Source organism: Solenopsis invicta, chromosome 3 (assembly GCF_016802725.1).
Source record: "Solenopsis invicta isolate M01_SB chromosome 3, UNIL_Sinv_3.0, whole genome shotgun sequence".
NCBI lineage: Eukaryota > Metazoa > Arthropoda > Insecta > Hymenoptera > Formicidae > Solenopsis > Solenopsis invicta.
Window position 1 is genome coordinate 16,744,004 of NC_052666.1, and position 27,401 is coordinate 16,771,404.

The 27,401-nt window shown below is 37.5% G+C and overlaps 1 protein-coding gene and 1 long non-coding RNA gene across 2 annotated transcripts in view; one reads left to right on the top strand and one right to left on the bottom strand.

Moving 5' to 3' along the window:
- LOC105202767 (lachesin) overlaps positions 1–27,401 on the bottom strand; it is a 54,948-nt gene that overhangs the window by 21,471 nt on the left and 6,076 nt on the right. The window contains exons 2-3 of the mRNA XM_026135804.2: positions 25,965–26,098; positions 5,293–5,390 (exon numbers count right to left, since the gene is read on the bottom strand). Coding sequence (XP_025991589.1) covers positions 5,293–5,390; positions 25,965–26,097 — 231 coding nt within the window. The 5' untranslated portion in view covers position 26,098. The remainder of the gene's footprint in view (positions 1–5,292; positions 5,391–25,964; positions 26,099–27,401) is intronic.
- On the top strand, positions 12,617–27,136 carry LOC120357445. The gene is made up of 2 exons (XR_005574454.1): positions 12,617–20,569; positions 23,559–27,136. It is a non-coding gene; the product is annotated as an uncharacterized LOC120357445 (long non-coding RNA).

Genomic DNA, 27,401 nt, shown 5'->3' on the forward strand with positions numbered 1-27,401 from the left:
ACTAATGCAAATACTAACAAATCTTGACTAAATTTAACAACACACTTAAAGCGAACTCGATTAAATGCACTAGTGCGCACCGATGCATATTAAAGCCGTCATACACAAAATAATGTAAAGATATGCGATATGTGATATGTATAATTATTTTTATACTTAGGTTAAAGTAAAAACGAGCGGCTTTAATGTGCATTAATGCAATTGAATTCGCTAAACATATTAAAACATTCAAGAGAACTGCGTTGTATGCATATTCAACGGTTTAAGCCGCAACGGTGAAACGTTAAACGCGTAAGAAAGTGAAGTATCGCGAAGATTTAACTGGTGACGCATTGACAAAGACGAATGCGCCGATGCGAATTACATAACTACAACTTTGCTTTACAACGAAAACTAAATCCTCAGTCGCGTGTGTGCATGCGTTGCATTAATGTGTTACGTGGCACGTACAAACGCATACGCGATGAATAACCATTTGCTCGTCCACTTTTCGCGTCGTTTCGGGGAGAGCGACATTTCACCACAATTTGTATTTAGATAAAGGCGCGTAGTTAAAGCTATTAAAAGCAAAATTAAATAAAAATGTCATGTCTTTTCTGTTGCATTTCTACTTTTAACGATTTTTCTCTTAAGAGGACTGACGAGATTATTAGAAAATTATATTTGCTTTTGACAATTTTTTGGGACGAATTGAACAAATGTACGAAAGTAAAGGATTAGCGATATATGACACATAAGGAATAAAAAAAATTTTTTTATTAACAAATATATGTGACATATAGAGGAAGGTATCACACCTAAGCTTTTTTACAAATATTTTTTTTTAAAGTAGTTAAATTGGAACATATTCCATATCATACAAAACTTTATTCTTATACCAAAACATCTCTTGAAACCCATTTTCCTATATTAAAAATATCAATCGTTTTTTTATCCTTTTTATAGGCATTGCATTTTTATTCTGCTTGTTTGTGGAGGGTTGTATCGAACATGATATAGTGTGTGAGAAAAGAGTCATTTTTGATGAGATGAACAACTTATTATTATTATAATTATATTATTATTATACATATATTATATGTTATTATATATGTATACTATTATTATTTTATATTATTATATACACAGTAAAAACTAAAATGTTCCAGAAAGTCTACTCTAAATTTTTTTGTTAAAATAACTCAAAAGTTAAGTTAAAATAACTTAAAATAAGAGTTATTTTAACTTAACTTTTGAGTTATTTTAACATAAAATTTAGAGTGGACTTTCTGGTACATTTTATTTTTTACTGTGTAAGTAACATGAGTCAATAAATGAAAATAAACACTTCTTAACGTAACACAAGTCAATAAAATAAACAATCTTTAAAAATTCAATATTTTAATATTTTTAATATTTTTTTCTAATAGTCATTTTCTTAATTTTAATTTTTTTTATGGCTTTGTTCATTCTTTTTTCATACCATTTATGACGTAATTTGCCCATATTACTCTGTAATAAAAAAATATAAGAATTTAAGTTTTATCAACCGTAAAGATTGTCCAATACAACCCGAACAGCACGCAACGAAAAATTGGCTGTCATTTGCGTATTAGTAAGCCTAACAAGCCTACAACTCAAAGGATAATAAACGTTGTTTCTAACAATAAACTAAAAACCTACTTATATTTACTTTCACACAAGCTACAACAGTCAGAAATTATCTTTGTTCACTGAAAACAGCTGTATACAATACAAAATTTATTGTAACTTGTCAACACTACTGCCGTTTGTTCTAATATGGCGTCAGCCGTACCCCCCTTCGTCAGTCAACACATCGATTGTTTCACTGGTGTTGTCTTCAGGGGCAATAGCTTGAAACAATTTTTGTCCGATACTAACCGCTGTCCGGTACTACTCGACCTTCCCCTATAGCTGAAATTACTTTGTTTTTGTTTTTATTTTGCAATGGCATCTCGGCTCACGATGGGCCGATTATGACAATTTTTAACAGAAAATCTTCAGAAAGCTTATGGCTATCACGTAAACTTCTACAAAATAGATGGAATAAATATTAACAAAATGGTAGCTGTTATTATAAAAAGTCAAAACTTTTTTAAAACTTGAGTTTGAAAAACTTGAGTTTATAGCTGCCATTTTGTTAATTTTTCGATTATCTTGAAGAAGTTTATCCGATAGTTGCAAGTCTTCTAAGGAATTTTAGTTAGATCGTCATGATTAGATTACCAAAAGCCAAGATATCATTACAAAATGACTTTGAAAAAAAAACTAAGAAACTTCAGCTATATATTCATATTATAATATACGTTGATTAAAAAGTAAGTAATTTAATAAGTACAATAAAGTTAATGAATATTTGTTAATAAAAAATATTTTTTCCCTTTTACTTTTTACATATTATAAATATTCCCTTTAAAACTTTACTTTCTTATATGTATTTATTAAGTTTGTGACAAAAAGTCAAGATTCTTGAGCAATTTGACCTTTCTATTCCTTTAATATATAATTTATATAAAAAATATATATCTGCTATGCATATGGCGGCATTTCTTATTTGTAATATGTGTAGGCAGATATATAGATTTTTTATATAAACTATATATTAAAGAGGCTGAAAGGTCAGATTGCTCGAGGATCTTTGATAACTTTTTGCCACGAATTTTATAAATATTCGAAAGTAAAGTTTTGAGGGATATTTATTTTATAACATATAACATAAAGATGGAAAAATATTTTTTATTGACAAGTACTTATTAATTTTACTTATTAACTATTACTTTCCGTTTACTTTGTGTGCATTCAGGTACTCTTCCATCTTTAACATAAATTTTAAATAATGCAGAGTTATATTAGAAAGGACTCGAATTATCTTACGAAATTTTGTGTATGTAGGAAACACGGGTAAAATTTCTACGAAATTTTACCTTTAATAGCTAGCGTCATGCTCGCATAGTTTGTTCGCTAAAAGGCACGCTATTATTACAAACACTTCTTTGCGACTACAAGTATAAAGCGCTCGTATTACCATCTATCCGTGGTTTACAAATATGCGAGTCTGTTTGTCGACGAGATACACTACAGGGATATGGCGCACTGCATAAAAAATAGTACATGCGAAAAATATATAAAAAAAATTATTAACTGTGTGCGTATGCCGAACGGCAAACAAGTATTGCCTAGAGTGTTTTTGGGCCAACCGCGAAGTGTATTCGATTTTGTTGTACCCGTGTAAAACTATGTAGAACGCGGTAAAAAAAAAAAAAGAAAGAGGGAATGGAAGTATCGTGCATATAATCCATGCATGAAAGCTCGCGATTCGCATTGTTGAAGGCGCATTGTTGTTATCCGCGCGCGTATCTCCTACGTCGAATGAATTACTGAATCGTAAACTGCAAGACGCTGTAGAATAAATTAAACAGGATAATTACGCTGGCTGAACATTAACGCCGCGCCAGTATTGCGAATATCGGGGGGTATTATATCATCCAAACGTTTAATTAAGCTGCTTAGACGCTACTCAGCATTCTGAAAATACAAAATGTTATTTAGCACGGAAAGTCCTTAAAACGTATAGGGAAGCGAGACTTGTTAATTTTTCTCGTTAATCGCGAAACATAATATTGTCGACATAGCTCTTTTTTTCTGCGAAATTTGAATGTCCATTAACCATTTTTTTTTCGCTTTATTTAGCTTTTTCTATATTTGCCGACGATATTGTAACAACGGAAAAACGTTCTGTATTCATTTCACCGGTTACGGTTTCAAAATTTGTTACATCTACTGTGTTTCTGTATGATCGCGCTATTTGTTTTTGGATACGTATTAATTGTTTTGTGATATTGTATTCGGTAATTTAAATTTTTTTTTATTGTCGCTTATTATTTTTTGTCTCAGCGTTTAGTGTCCTTCCAGTTTATTATATTTCATAAAAATCAATCACTTGCATCATGCAACAGTCATGCATACTTTAGATTAAATGTTGCACCCTTTTATGAACAAAATTTAATTTTATATTATTGTCCTATTTTATGGCGCGTTTTATTTCGTCCGATCGGCAATAGAATTCTTTTTGCAAAATTCGCTCAATCTCGCATGTTGCCGGTAGCGCTATAATTAGCGATTAATTGATGAAGATGCATTCGTTGGGATTACAGGCTGGCAAAGTCGATCTGCATACAAATTTGCGGTTATCGAATTTTATTTTACATACTGCCGCGTAAGTATGAGTTGGCACGCGTTAAAACCGTGGCTCTAAAATAACACAAAATAATGGCGACGTGCGAGCTTTAACACATTTAATCGCACGTAAAAGCTTTATTCTCGAAAGAAAAAAAAAAAAAAAAAAATTATTGTCGCGATGTCGAACGCGAATTTCACAACAAATCATATCTCGCATTCGTTCACATGCCCGTGGCTCGACTTTAAATTCTAATTAATCAATTCGCGTGGCATACATTATAAATATATTCGATACTGCGGTTCGATGACGGAAAGCTGAGGGATGAAATAGCAACTTCGAAAAATAAACATTTGTGCCGCTAGCACGCGCGTTTACGCATGGCTTATATTTAATATATCTCGTAAATTTGCATTGCAAATTGCTACAAAACGTATTACGATCACATCGGTGCCTTGTTGCTCTCTTTATTCCTCGAGTATTCCCCTTAAACCGTAAAATACAAAAAAAAGAATTTTTTTCTCTTTTTGCTTCATATTAGCAGTTTGCCGCGCTAACTCGAGGCAATATGTTATACAAATGCGTGCAAGAGAATATTATCCCAGGTTTACTCGGGCGTTACTGAATTTCTCGCTTAAACGACGTAAAGAAATTTTTAATGTTATATATTCTGTTTTATATACGGAATGAAGGAACACGGATGTTTAAGTGCAACGTAACGGAAAAGCCACTCTTCAACCGCTCTTTAATCCTCTTGCGCAGTTATTCTAATAGGAATCGGCATGTGTAACTGTTTTCCCGTCGTTTATATCACCCGTCTAGTTTGCTTATTTCGAGCGAACGGGCGAGAAACTCGCGTTCGTGGAAAAATACAAGAAACTGCGGGCGGAGCGCGGCAAAAAGACACCGGTACACTGACATCTGCCAGAAGCAGCCCGGGGCGACCCATTTATTTCCACGGGATTACCCGAATTTCAGATTCTCTTATCGCTCTAGCAACGTGCGCTTATGCGTTTCCAAGTCGGCTAATTAGCGCCCGATGCTTGCTCTGCCGCGCCATGCCGAACCGAGTCGAGCGAAGCCGCATTTCTTGCGAAAATTCACCGGCTGCTTACCTTGTAATTTCCCACTTTCCTGATGGTACAGGAAAGAGCGACCTCTTTGCCGATAGCGGCGGTCACGTTGCCGATCGGCTCGGAGAAGCTCGGCACATCTGCGAACCAAAAGAAGCTTCGCGTTATGCTCCTAATTAAGTTCCAGGCATTCTGTAAAGCCTTACGCAAGCAACGCGATACCTTATAACATTTTACCTGATAGACTTTTTAAGTAACACTACAAGGGAGAGGGGAAAACATCGTTGACATTTACATTTATTAGAAATGAGTTATCCGAATAAAAGTTAAATTGCACGAAGCTTTCTGAATCTCGCGATTGTAGTTTTAATGATATTTTTTAATATAGATACAGAGCAATTTTCCAGCGAAATGTTTGAAAGAAGTCCTTTCGTCGACTTTTTAATATTCATTATCGGATATCTTGGTACTAAAAATGTCGAATATTAAAATTATGAAGTGACGAAACCGCGGGGCACCGGGTAATAAGTATTAAAAGTTACACTGTAAATTCTCACGAGTTATAGATATTGTTCGTTCGCTGAATATTGAATTAAATTGGTCGCAGAATAGGCGAAATGTAGTAATGGATTAACCACAATAGATTAATCGCTTTTATTGATCAATCAATGTTCCCTGGAGAGCGGTGCCCTCCGGGGTGCAATTACAATTCAGGCAGCTAGGCAGCTAGGCCGCAGGTAAACTTAAATAATTTATAACCCGCTAACAATGGGAGACTTAAAATAACGCTTGGGGGACGAACTCCCTAAAGAGTGGGGTAATTAAAAACGCATAAAGCATCTAATACTGTTCAAAGCTGACTGTAATATTTTCGAGGTGCAAGTAATATCGAGATAATTAACTCCGAACGACTTTGCGAACTGTTCCAATTTCCGAAACAAAAAAAACTCATATATGAAATATCCAGGTTATTCAAAGGTTTCGCGTTACAAATATATCGTAAATTACAATTAGCGTGCTTACTGTGCACGCGAAATTTGAACGCGTTTCGCAATTACATCCATGCGCGCGATGATTAAAATAAATATTTCGCGATGCATTATTGGCGCTTCAGTGATACGTCGTCGTGTGCACGCGACACATCACGTCGCAGTGAGATTATAAAACTAATATCGTTCGTTCAACTTTCCATTTCCATAACGTAAAATAATGTTATAAATATTCGGCCCCCGCCGATAAATCGTTATTTTACATGAGGCTTAGCGCGCGCGTTGCTTTGACAAATATTTTATGCCACTCGAGGCAGACACAGTGCTTCGATGTTCATGATTCGTTGCCTCTCGTTAAAATGCACGTGACGGCGCAATAGCGGCGATTAACGGCTTGTTGACGCATATAATACCGTATCTCAAACGGTGAAGTATAGTTTTAATTTCCTGTCAAGTCCCAAATTGCTGCCCGTTGACGTAGATGGCGATGCACCCAGTTGTTCCTATGCATAAGAATCGCGGGACGCGTTACAAGACTGATATAAATGAGGAATATAATAATGAATATTCATCAAAACCACCAACTATGGAGAGGCGTTGATGAATTCTTCATCACAATAGCGTTAATCTAAAATATATTGTGAATACCTCGTTCGTGGTTTTCCATGAACATACCGTAGCTTACAATAAGCTCAAATACGCACTCACGTGCGCGCACCCCTGTGTGTATTTAATGCAAATTCCTCATACAAAGTGGTTCGAGCATGGCTGTAGCTTATAACGCATACTGTACTGAAATCTGAACATTAAGATAACGAGAGAAATTACACATTTATCAACTGCATTAGAACTACTACGCGGGAAGTTTGTACCCGTTACGTGTTATAAAAGCGTCCCTTAATTTCCGATTACGTCATTAAGATCTGAGAACTTTGACTCTGTCACATCTGGTGGGTAATTATATAATTGTTAGTGAACTTGTCCCCTTTTCACTTTTGGCTGTTTGAATTCTCGCGCGTTCTCACGAAATCTCATTGTTTAACATTGAAAGAACCTTACGCGATCTCAGCAAATTCACGCGGTGAAGATTTTCGTTTATCATCTTTCTACCTCTAGAGGAAAATTACGTAATTGATCTTCCAAGTTGTCCAATTTTCTTACAATAAAAGAGTCTAGATTCATTCTTCTTGATTCATTCTGCTTGCTTCCGAGAACAATGCACCGGCTTTATTTTACGAAAGTACCGGCAATTCTTCCCACCGGGCCGGTACCGTAAAATCGAGCCGGCGAATACGACGTCTGGGAAAAAGAAAAAGCGCAAATCGAAGCAGAAAGTATTACGAGGCGCTAGACACTTTTATAAGCAAGAAACCGTCTCTCTTGCCTGGCGCGCGGGTTGCGGTGGTGTGGCGCAGGGTGAAAAAAAAATAAGACGAAGAGAAGTTTAAGCGAACAACATTCAGCTGTATCGCAGGCACGGCACGTGGCGCAATATTGAAACATGCGCGAAGTCAAAGTTTGCAAATACCATCTCATCGCCGAGTCATGCTACTGGCTGGTACATCGGACGCGCAGCATCCGCCGACCCTTTCCCATCGCGGTTGCATCGAATCGAAGAAGCCGCGACTGCAAACTGTGTTGGCCAATCCGTGCGATATTCCGGAATATGTCGAAACTACACTTGGATCTTTTCAGCCGTTTTGCGTACGGCGAGCGAGGCTGAACGAACGGCGACGTTGAATGAGAAAGACTACGAGTTTAGACGTATCGGAAGTGTCGGTATTGGTTGCGCCGGGAGTCCGCCGATCTCGGAGAAGCGGGATGCCGATGGTATTATGATAAGGTATTCACTGAGAGAAACAAGAGAGGAAAGGAATTTTCAGCTTCCATCGCCGGCGTCCCCGCGGCCGTATCCAGAATGTAATATAAGGAGACGTGGGAGAAAATAGCGACGTTACTCGCTTCGAGTGGCCTCATCTGCGGGAGAGGGGCATGAGATGGAAGATGGAAGAGAAATTGGAAGAGAGAGAGAGAGAGAGAGAGAGAAGGGGATAAAACTAGAGAGATTTTGCCTCTCTCGAGAGAGGCATGATGCCGCAAGCGGTAGGCTGTATATATATGGGTATACGTGTGGGCGCGCATGCACACTCGTGCTAGTCTTATCTTATGGCGAAATTATTCCAGAAGAAAAATAATTCAATCTCTGCGCGGTACAAGCTACGGTACTTGGCATCCGCGCTCTCGTACTCGAGTGCTGCTCGTTTCTGTGAACTCGGAATGCCGATCGAAGAGCGGATCAGCTTTCACTTTCGGCTCTCGGCAACGGCCTGCACCGATAATCACGCGAAAAATAAAATAAAAGACGCGCCTTGTTGGGAAAATTGATCTCCCCGTTGTTTTGTCGCGTCTCAATTTACGAGACAAGTACGCGACAAATTATTTACGTGGTCGCCTTCGGTTGTTACGCTCTTATTTGCACATCATTCCGAGAAGAGTAAATTTGCATTTTTAAAGCGAAATATGAAGATCGCCTTGGGACGATGGCACAAATCAAAATACCTCGGAGGAAAAAATTTCTGCGAACATTCGAGTTTCCGTAAAGGATGTGGTTATTGTAAAAGTATATTAACCTGCTGGTATATTAGGTTTTGTAGGAAAATGTTTACGTTTGGTACATGCAATCCAAGGGAAAGCTTTTTTTTTAGACGCGAGCGAAGGGAATAACTGTAATGGGCGAATATCCCCGAAACTATTTGAAACATCAAAAAATCGTTTCGAATTTTCAAGCAAAAGTTTGATGGAACATGTGCGTGTATGCGATGGAAACATGGAAAAACCTATATAGCAATCGAATAACTAAACGTCAAAAATCAGGTGTCAGATTTTGTAGTTGCACTCGAACAACTTGAAATCGTTATCGCTTCCATTTAAAAAAAACTAGCGTTCGTTAAAAGACTTAACTAAACTTAAAAATTCATAAAATCTATGGCTCATGTTTTTTTGTATTTGATGTCTAAATTTTTACTAAAATATGCAAAATGAAACAATTATATAGACATACATATGTATTTAGATATTGGAAAGTGTTTGTAAATATTTTATAATTTTTTAATTATTCTGTTTCTTTTTTAATTAGCTTTTAATGCATGATATTCTGCTTGTAAATTTTTTAGAATGTATAGGCATTAAATCTATATTATCGATGGATACATCAAGTAGATAATGCAGTCATGGCGTACATGCCAAATGAAAATTATTTCCAGTTTATAAATTACAATGCAGTTTTAATCTAATTTTTAACACGCAATGTTCACGCAATTTCCATAGTGTCGGCTTTCATGATTTTATAATGGTTAGTGCATCGATTTTACGCAAAAGGCAATATTTCAAACATTGTTGTGATTTTACATTTCGCTTTCTGCAATCACGACCACTTGTAAGGTTTCGCGAATACGGTGAATGAAAATTGTGGCGGTCAGTAGTAAAGGTAAAGCATGAGACCAACGCGACGTTGTTATTTCCTTTCGCGTCGTAAAATACGTAACTACGTTAGCGGCTTTAAGCAATCGAGATTCGAACACGATAGAACGGCTACGTCGTTTCTGTAGCAGTCTCTCTGCGGGAAGCCTCCGGGGCGAGAAACTTGATATCAAAATAAATGGCTGTACCATATCGTGACGTTGTAAAGAATCTAAGAGAATTCGGGCGTACACGACGATGTTAAACCAAACAATATTGTACTCGTGATACATGTGAACATTATATATCCCAATCGGGCGATAAATCCATCAGATTGAAGCATTTTTTTTTTTTTTTTTTTTCAAAAAAAAGGTATGATACATAAATAACTGCGAAAGTTATATAATAAATCTTGACGATTGTTATATAAAATTTTTGCAAAATTACTCAGCTTCGATAGGATCGGTGTTTTCGGTATAATAGAAACGGAGTTGGAAAAGTGAGAGAGGTATGGGACACAATTTAAAAGTGGAAAGGAAGAGGTCATTACAATTCATGAAACTTCATGAATACGATTTTAAACGTTACGAAATGAAAGAAGTTACCACAAATGATAATTGTACCCTCTCATTCTGCATAATTATACGATTTTATTCAACAAATATTATTCCTTCGTTAGTCATTAATCTTGACGATGAATTTACCGATTTAATAAATTAAGAATACTTCATATCTCCAGTATATTGGAGGTTAATAATTTTGTTATCCGTAAATTAATGATATGTATCGATTTTTATTATGTTTATAACATTTATTTATTTGTTTCGATATTCTCTTCATTGCGTTTAATTTATTAGCTAAAGAAAACATAATCAAATGCACAATATCATTTATTCATTCTATCTGGAGAAAAATATTTCTATTTAATATGCAAATATTATTCTTTAATTTTATGATTATTTTTACGCATTATTTTTAAAAATGCAAATTTAAAATTTTTTTAAGAGAGATACATTTACTAAACAATTTTAACAATTAAATTATATGTATTTTATAATATTTATAAACAAATCCTGAGCTTTCCTGATTTGGAACTTAGCTTTATTATTTCATGTTAGTTCTTATTTTTTTTAGAAATAAAATATGAAAACAAAAGATAATTGAAACTGAAATAATAGCCAATGATTTGATCCTATAAGTTTTTGCTACTTTTCTCGATTAAGTTAGGCGATTGTAGAATTAGTAAATCAATCAATCTTTGCAACAACACATCACCCAATGCGAAACGCGAAAAGCGCAACACGTGTATGCGTGTAGATATAGTTAAAAATAACTGAAGAAGAAGATATTGTATATACGCGCGAGTAACAACCATGTCGAGTTATCGCAGTTTTCACAGACGGTAAATACCGGGACACCGCGTTATACGAAACGGAATTTTCGAATCGAAATAAAATGTAGAGGGACCGAACGAGATTGGATCGATTCAGACTGATTGGCAATATTCGCAAATAAAGGGACCGATTTGTCCGCGTGTAACGCTCGATTTCCGCGATCAACAATAACGCCGCGATCTAACTCAGTTTTCCGCGCGCTGAAACATAAATCTCGGACGCCTTGCACACGGAATTTTTGAGTTCGAGCGAAACGCTGGAAAACGAATGCGCGCGCGAAGGAAAATGGGCCCCCAAGATCGAAATCGGCGTGTAGTTGCCAAAGCGACGACGACGACGACGACGACGACGACGACGACGACGACGACGACGACGAGGAAGAGCGCGTGTCGACGTCGGACAGAACGAAATATCGTTCGACGTATTTCAGCGATCTTACAGACACCATCCGCCGACGATACGTTCCGACACGTAGAACCGATACCATCGTTGCATCGAGAGATCGCAGGCTGAAAAAGGGAGGAATGTTTCTACATGTTGATGCAGTTACACGATGTTCCGGCACCGCGCGAGCGGATTATCATGAATTGGGAATCACGGGGTTGTATAGAGATGGGGCCGTCACGCACGAGGGAAGTACTCCAGCCACTGTACACGCTGCAGATCGCGCATTCGACAAATGGCTCTCTTATTTCGATTGCGCGTCTCGTGGATACGCAAAATGCATCGCGATGCGCCAAAGTTAAATCGCTATCGAGACGTTCCCGGTAGACTGTGGTATGTGGAAAGTAGGATTGCCGGCTCTTGTGCATATTGTACAAGTAAAATTATAACACGTAAAATTTATATCTATTTTAAAACAAATGCGAAATATTTCTATCAAATTAACATACACGCAAACATTTTATTTTTCTATCTACACGGAAAAATACATACGTTTCTTCGCATTCAGTATTTCTATTTTGTTACTTGTATTTATTTCACCAAAACAAAATAATTACAATTAATACTTATTTTGTAGAATATAAATTTATTTGTTTTGTTGCATTAAATAATATTGTTCGGCAAAAGAAATAACAACGGTTTAAAACAACATATTTCGATCAAATAATAATTTGAAAGAAATTGTTACTTTATCGAAATATTAATATAGAGTATTAGTAATACTAAAAATACATTAACTGTATTGCGACTGGATCTTGCTTACAAATTATTAATGGATGTTGTTCCAAATGGCTGACAAGATCCATTAATAATTTGTGAGCAATACCCAGTCGCAATGCAGTTAAAGTATTTTTAATATTACTAATACTTTTAATTCCTGAATGCAATGAATGTATTTAGGAGTTAAAATGACATTTTCCAAATATAACATATAATAAAAGTAAAATAATAATACAATATTTATTGAAATAGTAAAATTTTAATTTAATTAAAATAATACAATATTTTTTTAAAGTAAAAATATTTAAAAAAATCAAACAATTGCATTTTTTATTTCAAATATTGATTCGATTGGACTATTCCAACGGATGCATTTTTTTTTATTTAAGAAGATTTGTTAAATTTAAACATACAATAATAAACGTATCTCTCTGTGTATTCATATGCGTCTATATTGCGTGCTATTATAGAGGAAAGGAGATTTAGGTTTAAGTGACCGCAAGCCCGTAACAATATACTGGAAACTTAGTCTCTTAACATCTTCTTAACACGTCAATAGGCCAATAAAAAACATTATTAGTAGTCGTAATAGACTAGAAATTGACAACGATAACGACGAGAGCATGCCGTGTAAAATTGATTTCACTCGTTTACCGTGTTATAACGGAAAATTCACGCTGAGATTATTGATAGAGATAGAGTAAAAAGGATCGCGCGTTGCCCCGTGGAGAGAATTGGTTTAAATTGGTTTAACTTTTTGAGGCACAGTGATATAGAACCAATATATCTAAAAATTCGCTATCCAGTTTAATTCGATTAAGCTTTTAATTGCATAATAATGCATAATAAATTTTATTCAGATTATTTTGTGCAAAACAAAAATCAACTATTCAAAAAGATAAATTTTCTTCTTTTTTTTTTTTTTTTCAAAAATAGATGGTTTATGTACAACGTTAGTTATTGACATTTTTAGAGAAAATTCCGTGTCCCATGGAATTAATAAAGTCAATTCTTGATGAAATAACTGCGTTGGAATATCCGCGTCAAAAAGCTTCGATGTGTTTCCAGATACGACAACAGCATGGCGTAAATCCTCGTTGCGAGGGATTTACTAATTCGGCGACAGCATGTCGGGGGATGAGCGGCGTGCAAAATTTGAATCTTTATCTCAATAAAGCGGGTACAGGTCGAGCGACAGCAGAGTCTGTTCCGCGTTCTATGCAAATTTTATCGTACTTGGCATGCTAATGTCTCACTTAAATCGATCCGCGATCGCCGGTCCGGCATTAAACCACTCGCTTCTCCCCTTCGAGTCCCTAAACACTTGTTTTACACCGTTGGTGACGCGCGAGACGTGTATCGCGTTAAGTTAATAAGGACAGCCGCGGATAGCCGGAATGAATCGTGCCATTAATGCCCCGGAGAAGAGCTCTGGGAAAGTGAGATTTTCCTTAAACGAGAGTTTAACAAAGTTCTCGGTTATTACGACAGAATAGCCAACTTCCGTGATAAGGAGGAGGAGGAGGAGGAGGATAGGGTAGCGAGGCACGGCCAACTTCTCGCTCGCCGGAAGGGTAAATATTTCTCTTTTTCTTTTTCGGTGCGCGCAAGGCTCAGCAAATTTTTATCTCGAGCGAAAGCATTAATTTGCGAAAAAAACGACGACACCGGAAGTTCGGCTGCCACGCTCGCGGGCGACGGCCTTCGCTCCTTCGCTCGTTCGCTCGTTCGCTCGTTCGCCTCTCCCGTCCCGTGTTCTCGGTGCTTTCGCGTCGCTCTCTCTCTCTCTCTCTCGAAGAGCGCTTAACTTTCATCGCGAAACTTTGGTATCATCTTGCATTTATTAAACCCTCTAGCGTATTTGGCGAATATTTCTCGGTATCGCTATGTCAATGTGCCGTATCGTTCCGCCTCGCCGTGGTAAAATATAAACAATCTTCCCGATAAATTTGCCAGAACGATCTTATTAATGTTTGCGCGATTACGCGATATTTGACGGTCGGCAAAAGTAAAACAGTATTCCGCGTAGTTACGTTTCGCGTAATTAATGTCAAGTTTGATAGAAATGCAGCGGAAACCTCGATCTTTAACGACGTTGGAAAACTTGGCCGGAAAAACGTGCATTTTCAAGCGATGTGAGATACTTTTCAGATACCCACGTTAAAACACACTTAATGAACTTGTGCTTTTGACAAAGTATTTACGACCGCACATATTTTAAAGTCTCGACAAATTATATAGCCGTCGTCGCCGCCGCATCTTACGTCACTTACGCACGGGAAGGTGTCTCGTAATATTCTACAGCCAAACTAAAGCACGAAGTTCCGTAAGAGGCTAATGCGCCGCAATATATTCGTGCGCAATATATTCTGTGTTAGATTAATTAGCGCACCTCATGTAAGATTTCCGCGCCACATTTGATAATTACGCCGCGAATATAATTTGCGCTAGCCTCTCTCTTACGAGCTACAACTCAAAGGATGCTTTCGATCCTTTTACGCCACTTTTTAAATAATATCAGACGACTGCATTGCAGCTCGGTTATACGTTGTATCGGTTTATATTATGTTAATTATCCAGCCAGTAAAATGCAAGTGAATGCAACATGAAATGTAATGAAAATAGTTGATGTTACGTAATAATTGACCTAATGGCTAGTCGCAACGTGAAATTTCCATATGATGCGTAATAAATGCAACGTACGACGTACAATACATGCGATTGACACATGTACAAAGGAGGTAATTATATAAAGCTCATGATTAACGAATGTTTCGCATCGACTTCGTAGAAGGAAGCACCATCTGCATGCACAACGTTTAAAGTCTCATTCAACCGCACGTTGTCAACCGGCTGTAAACGCGTTTACGACTGCTCATTAAATCCATTGTTGCGCTCGACTTGTTGTCAAAACGCTATGTTTATGTACGACTATAGTCGTCTTGAAAGACGTATTATCGCCTTTAAAATTTTTCATTGTGCACGACCAGAAAAGCTTCAGTCTGCGATCTTTATTGCGAATAAAAATTTTTTCATTTCGTGCATCCGCGACTTTGTTATTTATTACAACAGAGTTTTCATAAAAAAACAAGAATATAATAAAGAATTAAAAACGATATAACGCTAGCGTGCATGATGGAATTTTGAGAAAAACAGAGAAATAGAAATATAAAATTTTGCATATTTTGGAAAAAATTAAAATATAAATATCATATAAAAAGCTATTTTTATAAAGCAAATGAGAATTATTACATTTCACATTTTCTGTATTTACTTCGATAAAATTCTTAATAGTTAAAATAATATTTTATTACGTTCTTTTACAGAATGTAATATTAAGTATTTTGCAAAACTAAATATTTGCCTCTTTTTTTAAAATATTTTGCTAGATATCTTTTGTGCACGCCTTGTTTTAAGTTTTCTTAAAAACTCCTATTCGCGTGCGAGCTCTCTCTCTGTAGTTATCTCGAACTTCTCTCAATGTAAATATGATCCTAGCAAAGTCGCTTTTTAAACTTTTCTTGAACTCGTCGTAAAGACCGATAAATGTTTAACTCGTCTTTGTAATCCGATAGAGTCATTTACTAACGGAGATGCCCGGCACGCGGACACAATTTCGTTACAATACGAAATCTTTTCAATTACAGTGCAATTTGTTTGACAGTTGGAATTTTTATTAAAGTTAAGCGATTTTTCGATATACGTTACGCATTTTCGCATTACCTCTCCACACGCACACACACATACACTTTTCGCACGGTCCAGCGTTTTTGCAAGAGAGGATTTGTTTGATGTCACCATAGCTGGCAACCGTTAATACTGAAAGAGTAGATAGTTAAATAATGCTTTTTTACGAGAGCCCGACTCGTTGTCGGAGTAACAGCTGATATATAGTGCATGTCAAAGCGAAATGGCGGCTACGGTGTGCAAAACGGGTTGAGGCTTAGCATACGAATATCCGATTCTCTGTTTGTGGGTTGCTACGGCGGTCTGATTTACATAGTTATTATGATATTATGCGGCTGCAAAAGGATTTTTATCATCAGCGCTGTCTACGCCACGAAGGGGGAAAGGAGGTACAAGCCGTGACATACGCTTCCTTTTCTTCCACGTCGTTTTTTTATCGCGTTCACATTACCCCGCGACGGATTAGATAATATAAATCTGTCAAACTCCGTCTCTCAGGTTTTCGTTCGTCGTATTTTCGAAAGTTTTCATTTCGCCTGTTGTTAAAATAGATAAAAAATATTTTTTTAGAAACGTCTGTCGTGCCATCGTTCCATCCGTTTTTATACATATTTCACGTGTATCTCTAAAATCAATTTGATTTAACTTTAGATTTTATATTGTTATACTTAATCCTTTTTTTCTAGTCTTTGCTCTTTTTTTCAACTTTGTTGATATCTCTAAATACGTTTTATTATACTAAAAGTTATATTAAGACGAGATTGACATGGAACGAGATTGCATGTCTATAACAAGTACCACTCGTCGAACGTATTTTACTTCAGCCTTACTGAAGTTTTATTTTAGCGTACCAATAAAGATGCAGACTTTTCAAGAGGTTTTTTTAACCAAAACGATGACATAAGCGGATTATCGAACCATCACTCTGGAAGTTGAGAGGTTTTATAAGTTTCTTCAACTTTATTAGTCAGTCATAATCTCGCCCGATTACTTTTATGTGTTTAAAGAAAAGCTTAATTATCGATATTAATAATTTTAATAATTATTGTCATTAATAATTAAACAGTAGTACAAGATCAATTTTTGTACCTAGAAAATAAGTAACATAAAGTATAAATATTGAAAAAGCATAATTGCGCACGACAATAATAACGGAATATTTGTTTAAATTGAAAAGAATTAAATTAAATTGTAATCACAGTTTTGGCATTGAGCGAAGAAATACAGTGAGAAAACTTACTCCTCGCGCGAACCTTGTTTCAAGTTTTATGTATTTTATAACCAGAGCGCAGAGCTCCCTTATTCTCGAAGAGAAAATCGCAAGCTATCGCAGACGTGATGCGGGCAATTTTCCAAGTGATTTTGGTATACACGTGTAACGGGCGAGAGAAATCGGTATTTCTCACAACTTACGGCGGATGTCGGCAATCGATCAACGGCAGAGAGAGAGAGAGAGAGAGAGAGAGAGAGAGGGAGGGAGAGAACTCGACTTGAGAACCTAATAAACGCCTGCCCGGCTCTTCCTCGCCTCGGCGAAGGCTAAGCGGCGCGATACCAAAGCGGATTATTGAAACGCCACTCGAAGTCGAGGAGGGAAAAGTCTGTCGGTCTTAGCCAGATTCGCGGGATTTTAAATTCTCACGGCTCGAATCCCTGCCGAAACTTTTCTCCATCGCGCCGCGCCGCTCCGCTCCGGGCCGTAAATATATATACCGTTGGCTCGCGTTAGTTTGCTATCCCACATCCTTCCACCGCCCTTTCCACAGGCGCAAGCTGTTACACCGTTCGACCTCCAAATACCGCCGTTGCACCCCCGTTGCAGACGCAACCGCCCTTCTAGTGGTGGTGGTGGTGATGGTGGTGTCGGCGGCGCGGCGGCTCGCTGTCCCCAAACCAATGCATTTGCCGCTGCCGTCGACTGCGCCGCGATAATTCCATTTCCGCGAAGCGGCACGAATTCGAAGTTTAATTAATCGAATTCACGCTATCCTTGTCCATCTCTCTCTCGCTCTCTCCGTTTCTCTTTCTTTGCTCCATCCTCTCGTTTTCTCTCTCTTTCTCTCTCGTTCTTTCCTTAGTGGCCTCTCTCTCGCTCACCGCGATTCCCATCTTCAGTTCACCCCTCTCAAGGGGGACAAGCTTCGATCCCGGAAATTAGTAAGATCGCACATGCGGAACACGGAGGTTTGCCGCCTGGTGGTACGCTATATAGATATATATACGTTCGTACCTTAACATTACATGCATACCGATACACACCGATACGATCGTATGCAAGTCGATGCACACGATCGCGTATTCGCGTTACACAATGCACGTCGCGTTGCCTCGCTCGCTCGGTCGATCGGTTAATACGGCGCGGAAATGTGTACCGTCCTGAGACGGCGGTGAAAAGTTTACCGGAGTCAACGAGAAATTTACAAGCGTTCAACGCGCTCGATCGACCGCCTTGAACGGCCGTTTCGATGGCTTTTCTTTCTCGTTTCTCGCGCGGAAACGCGATCGACATTGAGCGATGCCGTGGTGACGTAACCGAATCCATTATTCTGAGAGGCAAAACGCGCTCGATAAAGAAAATTAATATAAACACCCTGCCGCGCGCAGGACGAGAAGGTGTTGTTGAACTGTTTTTCATATCATTCGTTTTCGTAATCTCCCCCCATATATAATAATATATTCCACCCTATGGTATAATCAAAATTCTGCTTAAGTAAATTCCACTCCTACTTGAAATTAACTGAAAATCAAGGGCTCGCTATACATATGTATTACTAGTTTAGGAGTTTAGTTTGTAAACTGGCTGAGATTAACTGCGCGACGGCATTGTGTGTTACGCGGGCGTTGCACATTATGCTCCAGCATCGTTAAAACACAATTCGCCCGAGTCGCTTCATTTCACTCGCGCGGAACGCAAAAATTATTATTAGCACGTCCCCAGTATTTTCGTCGACAAAGGATCCATTACGCGGAGCGTGGATGCGAATTTGGAATGGCCCCTTACGAAGAATGCGATTCTACTTGTTGCAATAAACACGAACGCAGACGCGGCTACCTCTGCCTGCTGCTGCTGCTGTCCATGTGCGGCAAATTAAATATTTCAGCATTAATAGAAGCGATATTTTTGCGCGCGCGCGGGAAGACAGTTGTGCCGGCAAAGTGCGCGCGAGAATTTCGCACAGAGGGGACACAAAGCCGTAAACATGGGACCGTATCTGCCAACATTTTTTATCGTCCAGCTATAAGGGCGAACCGCGCGGCAGAGTGCGCCGAAATTGTATTTATAACTTGGAGCCTCGGACAATCGTGGATGCACGTGTGCGCGCGTATGCCATGCACTTGCAGCGCGAGATGTACGCGTCTGCAGGTACGCGCGCGCACGCAAATAACGTACGCATATATTACGCACTCGCAATTCACCTCACGCTCCTCCGTTCCTTTAATACCAAACCAGCGCACGTATGCCCGCGCCGCGCCGGAGCGCGTCCTTAACGTGTAAGAAGATTACTACTACGTACGTGAGCGCGAGCGAGAAACTATGCTTGGAAACTATTCCTCATTCAGGCGCATAGGTGTGTAGCACATATTAATATTAAGCGCATACCGTGCAAACACGTGAGAGCGGGGCTTGGTCGCGTTACCGCTGGTGTGATGCAAAGTGTCTCGGGAGTTACGCACTTTCCCTGGGGTACGGACTTGCGAAAGTCAAACTACGAGGCGCGATTGTTTCAGTGTCATCGATAATTTTCGGATTATCCGGCGTGAACTTTCGAGGATTCTCGGTTAAGTCGAAGTTCAGACGCGCAAATAACAATTCTCTCGCTCTTTGCGCGTAATTTAAACTCTTTCAGAGTCGCTGTCAGCGTCGTATAATAAATCTTAAGCGTTTGGTTTTTTTTTTAATCATAAATGATACGATAAGGACTCGTATATTTTGCGCTGCAACAGCTTTCTAATTAGCGCGCTAATTAGCGCTACATCTAAACATGCTCCAGCGGCGCAAAATAAAACCTTATGAAAAGTCCCGTTTATAAATCAGACTGCTCAAGCAAAAAACTTCTTTCGTTAAATTGCACTTATTAAGTTTCATTTCACTGCACCTTTCAATCAGTAACGAAAGCAAATTTCATATTTAAGTACCTAATAATTTAGTATCACGATGAAAAGAATCACTCAAAAATTGCTTAGACTCTGGTGGATTGAATTTTTACTCTTATTAAAGTTACAAATCGCAGTGAAAAATCGTACAGGCTCAATTTTCGCTGTTTCACAGTGACGTTTCGCTCTACGAGATTTAGAGGGTAGATGGTGAATTTCCGGTTCGTTCAATTTTGAATTTATTCGAGACAATTGAATACTCGAGAGGAGATACGTGTATTCAATTGTCTTGAATAAACGAGGAATATACGAGTGCCTGTATATTCGCAATTGCATATGTCCCGGCACTCATGTATATCTATATAATCGCAAATGTAATTGGTTCTATACATGGTCCAACGTCCTTAACGTTACACATTACGCCGAAGCTTCCTCGGCGTTAACAGCAGTGCTCAGATGCGAACGGTTGCGCGGCCTCGAGACGATGGTCGAAGCCGTACAGGATGTGTTGTGTAAACGCAGTTAACTACGGTAACGAAACACGTTTTGCCCGCTATATCGTGGACACGCGTACATATATATATAAGTAAATATATATGTGTGTGTGTGTGTGTGTGTGTGGACACGCGTACATATATATATATAAGTAAATATATATGTGTGTGTGTGTGTGTGTGTGTGTGTGTGTGTACACCGTTATATATAGTATACGCTAACGTCTAAAGGGTTTCCCCATGGAATACTATCGGAGAATGGTGCCCGTGTCGCACCTGTGACGCTAAATGCGAAACTTTAATCTCGTGTCTTAATCGCGCTTCTCTGACGATCAGAATAATATTTCTGGAATTTTACCGCACAATTACGCGCTTACTTTGTTTGTAAAGCCGGTTAGGTTTAATATTTTAATCGCCGGAGATAATCGCGGATTATTTTGAATCTCTGACTGAAAGCACGATTAATTATAAATTCTTATTCATAAGTCGTCGCCGAGTCGTTGTTTGCAACCGTATTTGACAAATATCTATTTTACGAATCGCCATTTTGAAGTTCCGTTGTTATTTTATGTTTGTAATAATCCCTGCAGGTGGCTTTGCATAATCGTTCGCTCATCGAAGTAATAATAGATTAATTTGCTTTCGCATTCGTAATCTTGTTTACAAATTTAAACTTACACTTCCGGCTATAAATTTACAAAAAAAAAAAAAAAAAATACACTGCACAATTTTTCTTAATTGCGACTCTAGAATTTTCTATTTATCACTGTTTTACGTAAAACGTATTTCGTGTGCCGGTGATTAAAGCGGCTGAAGTAAAGCTCTTAGAGCAAAGCTCTGTTTCTACTTGCCCACAATGTATTCGTATTATGAACTATCTGGAATGACGTATCACAAGCGCGAATAGGCAGACGTATTGCGACGTCACGTATTACGCAGATAGACACGTACGAGTATATTACACATGAGAATCTGACGTCACGCGCGCGTACCATGGCATTTGATAGATAAGATCGTTACACTATTCGAAGCGAATGATAGCAACGCTACGCAACTTGCATCGCGTCATCTCTTAATCATTGCACGAATGAAATCAACACATCCGCGTGTATTGACCGCTTCTATCGTTTCATATTATCGCACGTCATGTCACGTGATATTTTCTGAAACGAGTTATTTTCGGCAAGCCTTTGATTGTTTTTTTTTTTTTTTTAAAGTCTACGATTAACCGAGGAAAGTGATTCGTTTATTTTTGATCTTTTTTTTAAAGAAATTATATTACTTGGAAATAAACATTTTAATATGAGATGTAATTTAATATGAGAAAATAAATACAAGATGTTTCAAACGCTTTGAAACGAAGAATTAATTAATATACTTAATGAGAAAATTCTTGCGATGCAAGAAATAATTAAATTAAATTTTTTAAATTTTAATTATTTAATATGTCAGTTTTTAATTTGCGCTACGCACTGAAACAGAAAGATGATAATGAAAAAATGCAATGGAAATACGAAAACATATTGACTTCATAAGATAAACAAAATGGATCAGTTTCTTTTATCGAATATTTAATGGTAAATGAATCTAGAATGTCAATTATATTTGATTTTGCTCTATATTAAATTATTGTAATTTTAGACATTGAAAGATGAATACATGTACTCTTACATTTGTGAATATTGAGCTGTTGTCAGATCTATTGTGTTCTCTGTTGGCAAATCTCACTTGCAGATATTTTTATATTTAGAAGCATGAAACTTTTTACTTGTTCTATACAGGTTCAAAGAACAGCTCGTAGTAAATTTTGCTGTAGTATGCATTTTGTTCTCATCTTTTCACATAGCGTTCTAGTTTCACCTATCACTTATTGGCTATCAAAATGTGAATCGCTGTCAGTTGTCTGTTGGATAAGTAGGTGAACTTAAATAAAAAAATGACAGACGGATAGAAGGATCATTTATATCCGAACATTTCTTTTTTTTAAATATCTAACTGAAATACGTACAAGAGTAGAGAAAAATCGCCAATATCGACACAAGCCTTCTAAAGTGACATTAATCCTTATTTCTCGGAAATTAAACACTTAATACTGATAAAAGTACGATCTGTTTAGATATAAATAATTCGTATATCCGTTATGTATAAATAATATCATATATCACTTATTTCAACATAAAATCAGCTAAAACGAATTCTTCAAATGGGTAAATGATATTCTTATAATATTTTTACGACTGTGAGATAATAAAAATCATATAAAATAGACTGACAGGTGTAACATTACGAGATCTGTTTGTTAGTAATCTAATCCAATCTTTATACATGACGAAATTTCATTTTAAATATTTTATACTGAAATGAAAGATTTCAAAAAGCAAAAGAAAAGTAATACATCGCGATATTGACCTTCCTTTATTAAGAATATTAGTAAGAGAATTTAATTCGAATGACGAAAGGAAAATGAATATTCAACAGTCTATAATTTTAACGATAGTGGAATAATGTTGAAGATTTTGAAACCACTCTCCCTCCCAGAGTTTAATTCTACGCTATACTTTCTGCAATTTCGAAAATTTGCATATCACGTATTACACATAGTTATAATTGAAATACGCTTGTCGGAAACGGATATATAAAATATACATAAAATGTAGATAAGGAGGTAGAGAGAAAAAAGGAAAAAAAAAATGTGTATAAACGACCTGTCTGTTTCTGACGTGCATCAAGCCTCAGGCACGCTTGCTGACGCATAATTGGCCAATCCTTCTGCATGCATAGGTACGTCACGTTTTCGCGTGCCGGGCCGTGATTCCGTCTATTCTTTATCGTGCGCATAAATATCGCGCATTAGATTCGTAAAAGGATGACTTGCAATGGTCCGCCCGTTCGCGTACGCTGGCGCCTAAGTGGTAAACTTGTAAGTGGCGAAATAAAGTTGGGCAGGCGGTTCCTCGTGCGCGCGCGCGCGCGCGCGCACGCTACCGTGTCTGTGACAGTTTAATTAATATCTTTCATCCTCAAAGGAAAAACTTGGCGAACTAACCGGCATGGACCCGGTTGCAATGCCGGGCCGGACTAGAACCACTTCAACTTCGGACGCAACGACGACGACGACGTCGACAATCCCTCGCCAACCAGGACGTCCTCCGCGGCTCCATTCTTCTCTCGCTCTCGTTTACGTCTCCTCCCGTGATCACTCAGATAAAGTTCTATATATTTTTCCTTTCTTTACTTTTACATTACGCCCGATTTTGCACTTTTACGCTATCAAATTGTAAGGTACGCGCAAATTTTCGTGAGAAAATTTTGCTCGCAAGAAATATATTGTAATCATTTGCGTACTATTGAAAATATAATGGATAATTTTATATGATATTTTAATTAAATAGTAATATCGTTCCTACAATATTATTATTGTATATTATTTTATGTTTAAAATATAAAAAACGCTACTACATATCCGAGAATGCGCGTACGCTTGCGCGCGCTTGCGTTATTTTTATTGCAATATTTACGATTAAAGTAAAAAACGGCTATCGCTCTAGCTTTGATACACATAGATTTGTAGACCGCGTATCTCTGAATGCACTGACGATTAGCTTTATAAAATACCGCGACAGTAGTAATGCGCTCCCGGCTGAAGGTAGAAACCGTGAAAGAGGGGAAAAAAATAAAGGTGATCCGACGAGTTTGTAAGCCGCGATTTCTGAACAATCCGCAAAAATAAACGTGCGTGAAATCTGCATGCATCGAGTTTACTCTGCAAACTCGCTACGCCCAATGCCGTGCTCTTCAAAATATTTCACGCGTTTTAATAGTGCACGGCATGTACTCTCCTATTAAATTAAAATATTTGAGTTTACGCTGATAATTGCGATTCGCAGAAATTATTCGGAAGATCGATGCACGTTCAAAAGTGAAATGACAGTGAAATGAGTCCTTTGGGGAATTTACGAAAAGCTGATTATATCCAGTTGTTTTCAGCAAATATACGGGAAACGTGACTGCAGCATTTTACACCATATTTGTATTAATGCGTGAAAGTAATTTCCCTCAAATTACTGACATTCGTATGAAATATTGCTAAGTTTTCAAAAAAATTGTGTTTAATAAATACTCTATTTATAGTAAATCTCATAACTGTGCGCCATGATAAAAATTAAATTGCTCTCGCTGGATTTTCTGTTTGTCGAAAAAGCTGTTTTAAGCTGTTTAAGTCAAGCTCTCGTGTAGGATCGAGATTTGCGTGAGGAAATTTTTCTCCCTTTCTCCGCCAAACATTATCGGGCTTTATGATAAAGGCAGACAACGTATCGCCGGCGCAACACCGTATAAATCTACCACGTATAGATAATATTTCACAATGCATTATTCAGATTTTTCACAAAGCTTTATATGCTCCGCGGGGAAACCCTTCAGACGTTGCGAAGTGGGTATACCGACTTGTGTAGAAAACACGTGACGTTATAGCGTTTATTTACGAGTCGACATGCAATGCGAAGTGATTCCTTTTATTGCCGGTCAAATACCTCGATTATCGACACGAGAGAAACACGCGATCTTATCAAATAATTGAAAAACCGCACCGACGCACTTTCGAGAAGATATAGCCTCCGCGATTGAGCTAACGATTTCAAAGAAACGGAATTAGGATTCGCGCATTTAAGTTAAATGTTCAGGAAAAATGCTTCTTTCCTTTTTTATATATTTTTTGCAGGCGCTTAGCGTACTTATATGAAATTATTAATTTACCTTATTTTACCTTAATTAAATTTTGACAGCGGTCGTAGAAAAATTTATACTTTATTAATATTTAACATGAAAAATATGCAAAGTTATATGTTGTGGAAAATTAATCAAATAATGTGATAGACGTTTGTTACAATATAATTTGTGTGAACGAACATAAATATTAATATATTAAATACAAATGAAACAAATTGTGTTTTTAAATAATGATTTACATGCGAATGAGACGTATGTCGAAATAATGCTTTTTTATTTGCTTCCGCTTTTACATCGCAAATTAATTTCAGTTAGTATATTGTGTAAAGTAACGGAAGGTAATTTGTTTTCACGTTGAATATACAATACACCCTGCGTTTTACGCAGGATACAATCCAGTATAAGAAACAATTATGCCAACCTTGCTGTATGTTAAGTCGAAAGATATCCGAGGGTGAGACCCTCCGAACATTAAACCAATGTTTATTGGAGGGAGGCTGGGAGTAAAAGATACTTGAAGCGACGAGTGTCCTTTATTTCTCCGACGGTAATACGAGATATTTGCTCGCTCGCATTCCACGGCACGTGCCATTAACGCCGACAAGAATTTCCGTCCGCACGATCTTTCCTCTGTGCGACGCAGAGGAGTGGTGGAGAGGAAAAACCAACCGGCAATATGCAGATGAGTATATACGGGTATGTACCTGATAGCGTCGGATTCGTCGCGGACGAGGAGCCGTCTTGGCGCATGGCGTCACTGGTAATTGCCGTTCCGCCGAGATTGGTGCTGTAGTCTTCGAGAAGTACGCAGCACAGTAATAGCCGTGCCACCCTCATTCTGAAAGAACGAAAGAAAAGCTGAACGAGAATAACAAACCCGCGCGTCAACTCGCATTCCATCTCCCTTTCTCTCTCCGCTTCGCTTCCTATATCTTAGATTTTATTACAAGGAAATGCGAGGAAATTTCTCAATCTTTATTGCATTCGGATACGATTAATCCGCGGTAATTGTTGCAAGGCGGCAGTATATATGACGCAAGATATTTTGGTATATTTTGATTAATACTCCAAATGTGCAATAATTAATTAATTAATTAATTAATCATGAATATACAAAATGAATTGAAGCCGGACGATAATAGTGCATGCTCGTGAAATGTTTGCAAATTATTCCAAAATGTTTAAATGTACGTATTAAAATAAGCAATGCGGTTGTTTAAAGATGTTATTAAAATATAGAGGTTTATATTACACGTATTATGTTTTCCCAACATTGGAACCTTAATTACAATTATCAGAGCTAAAGCTGTTTCATCAGCAAGTGAGGGATACATAAACGTTTCCGAAGTTATTGGAGATGCTAGAGAGGCTTTCGTATTTTCACGTTTCACGCAAAGCTTGGAAAATATTTTGTCCGGTACTATATCGATTTATATGTCAAAAAGCCAATTTTGGAAAAGCAAAACAACATTTTATTGATGATGATACTTGAAAAAGCCCAGTTTTGAAAATCTCACTGAAATGGATACAGTGCATCTCGCGTGTCTCACTATATTTCATAGTATCTCGCTATGTCTTTTTATTTCTACGTGTCGTTGGAATTGATAATATATTATGTCTGCAACTCTCCGTGTGAATTTTAAACAAAACGTACAGATAGACACACGCAGAAAAGAAGTAGAATTTAAGCTTGATAGAAAGAAATTTAATTTTATGCTAATATTTATTTAAGCTAATAAAATTTTTTTTTTCTACATATTTTATAATGAAAATCTCTCAGAGCTCATTAAGCTATTAAGAAAATACGTGCGTTTATAGGTAATAAATAGTTTTATCTCTCTTAAAAACGACAAAAAAAAAAAAATAAAAAAGGAACCTCGAATAACGACGGAAATAATCTCGAGATTAAAAGAATGGGAAAATATATAACAAAATACACAACGTATAAACTAAAAATTAAATACTAAACTAACGTAAAGGAAGGTAAACGGCTCACTTAATCGGCCGTGCCTATCGCAAGAAAACGAAGCTTTCCGGGAGTGAGGCCACCCCTAGCCACCCTCGAACCGCCGAAGGCGGCGGTGAGCGAACCGGTTAACGTGTTGCGAGAACTTTCCTCTGGTTCACGCGCCGTACTCTCT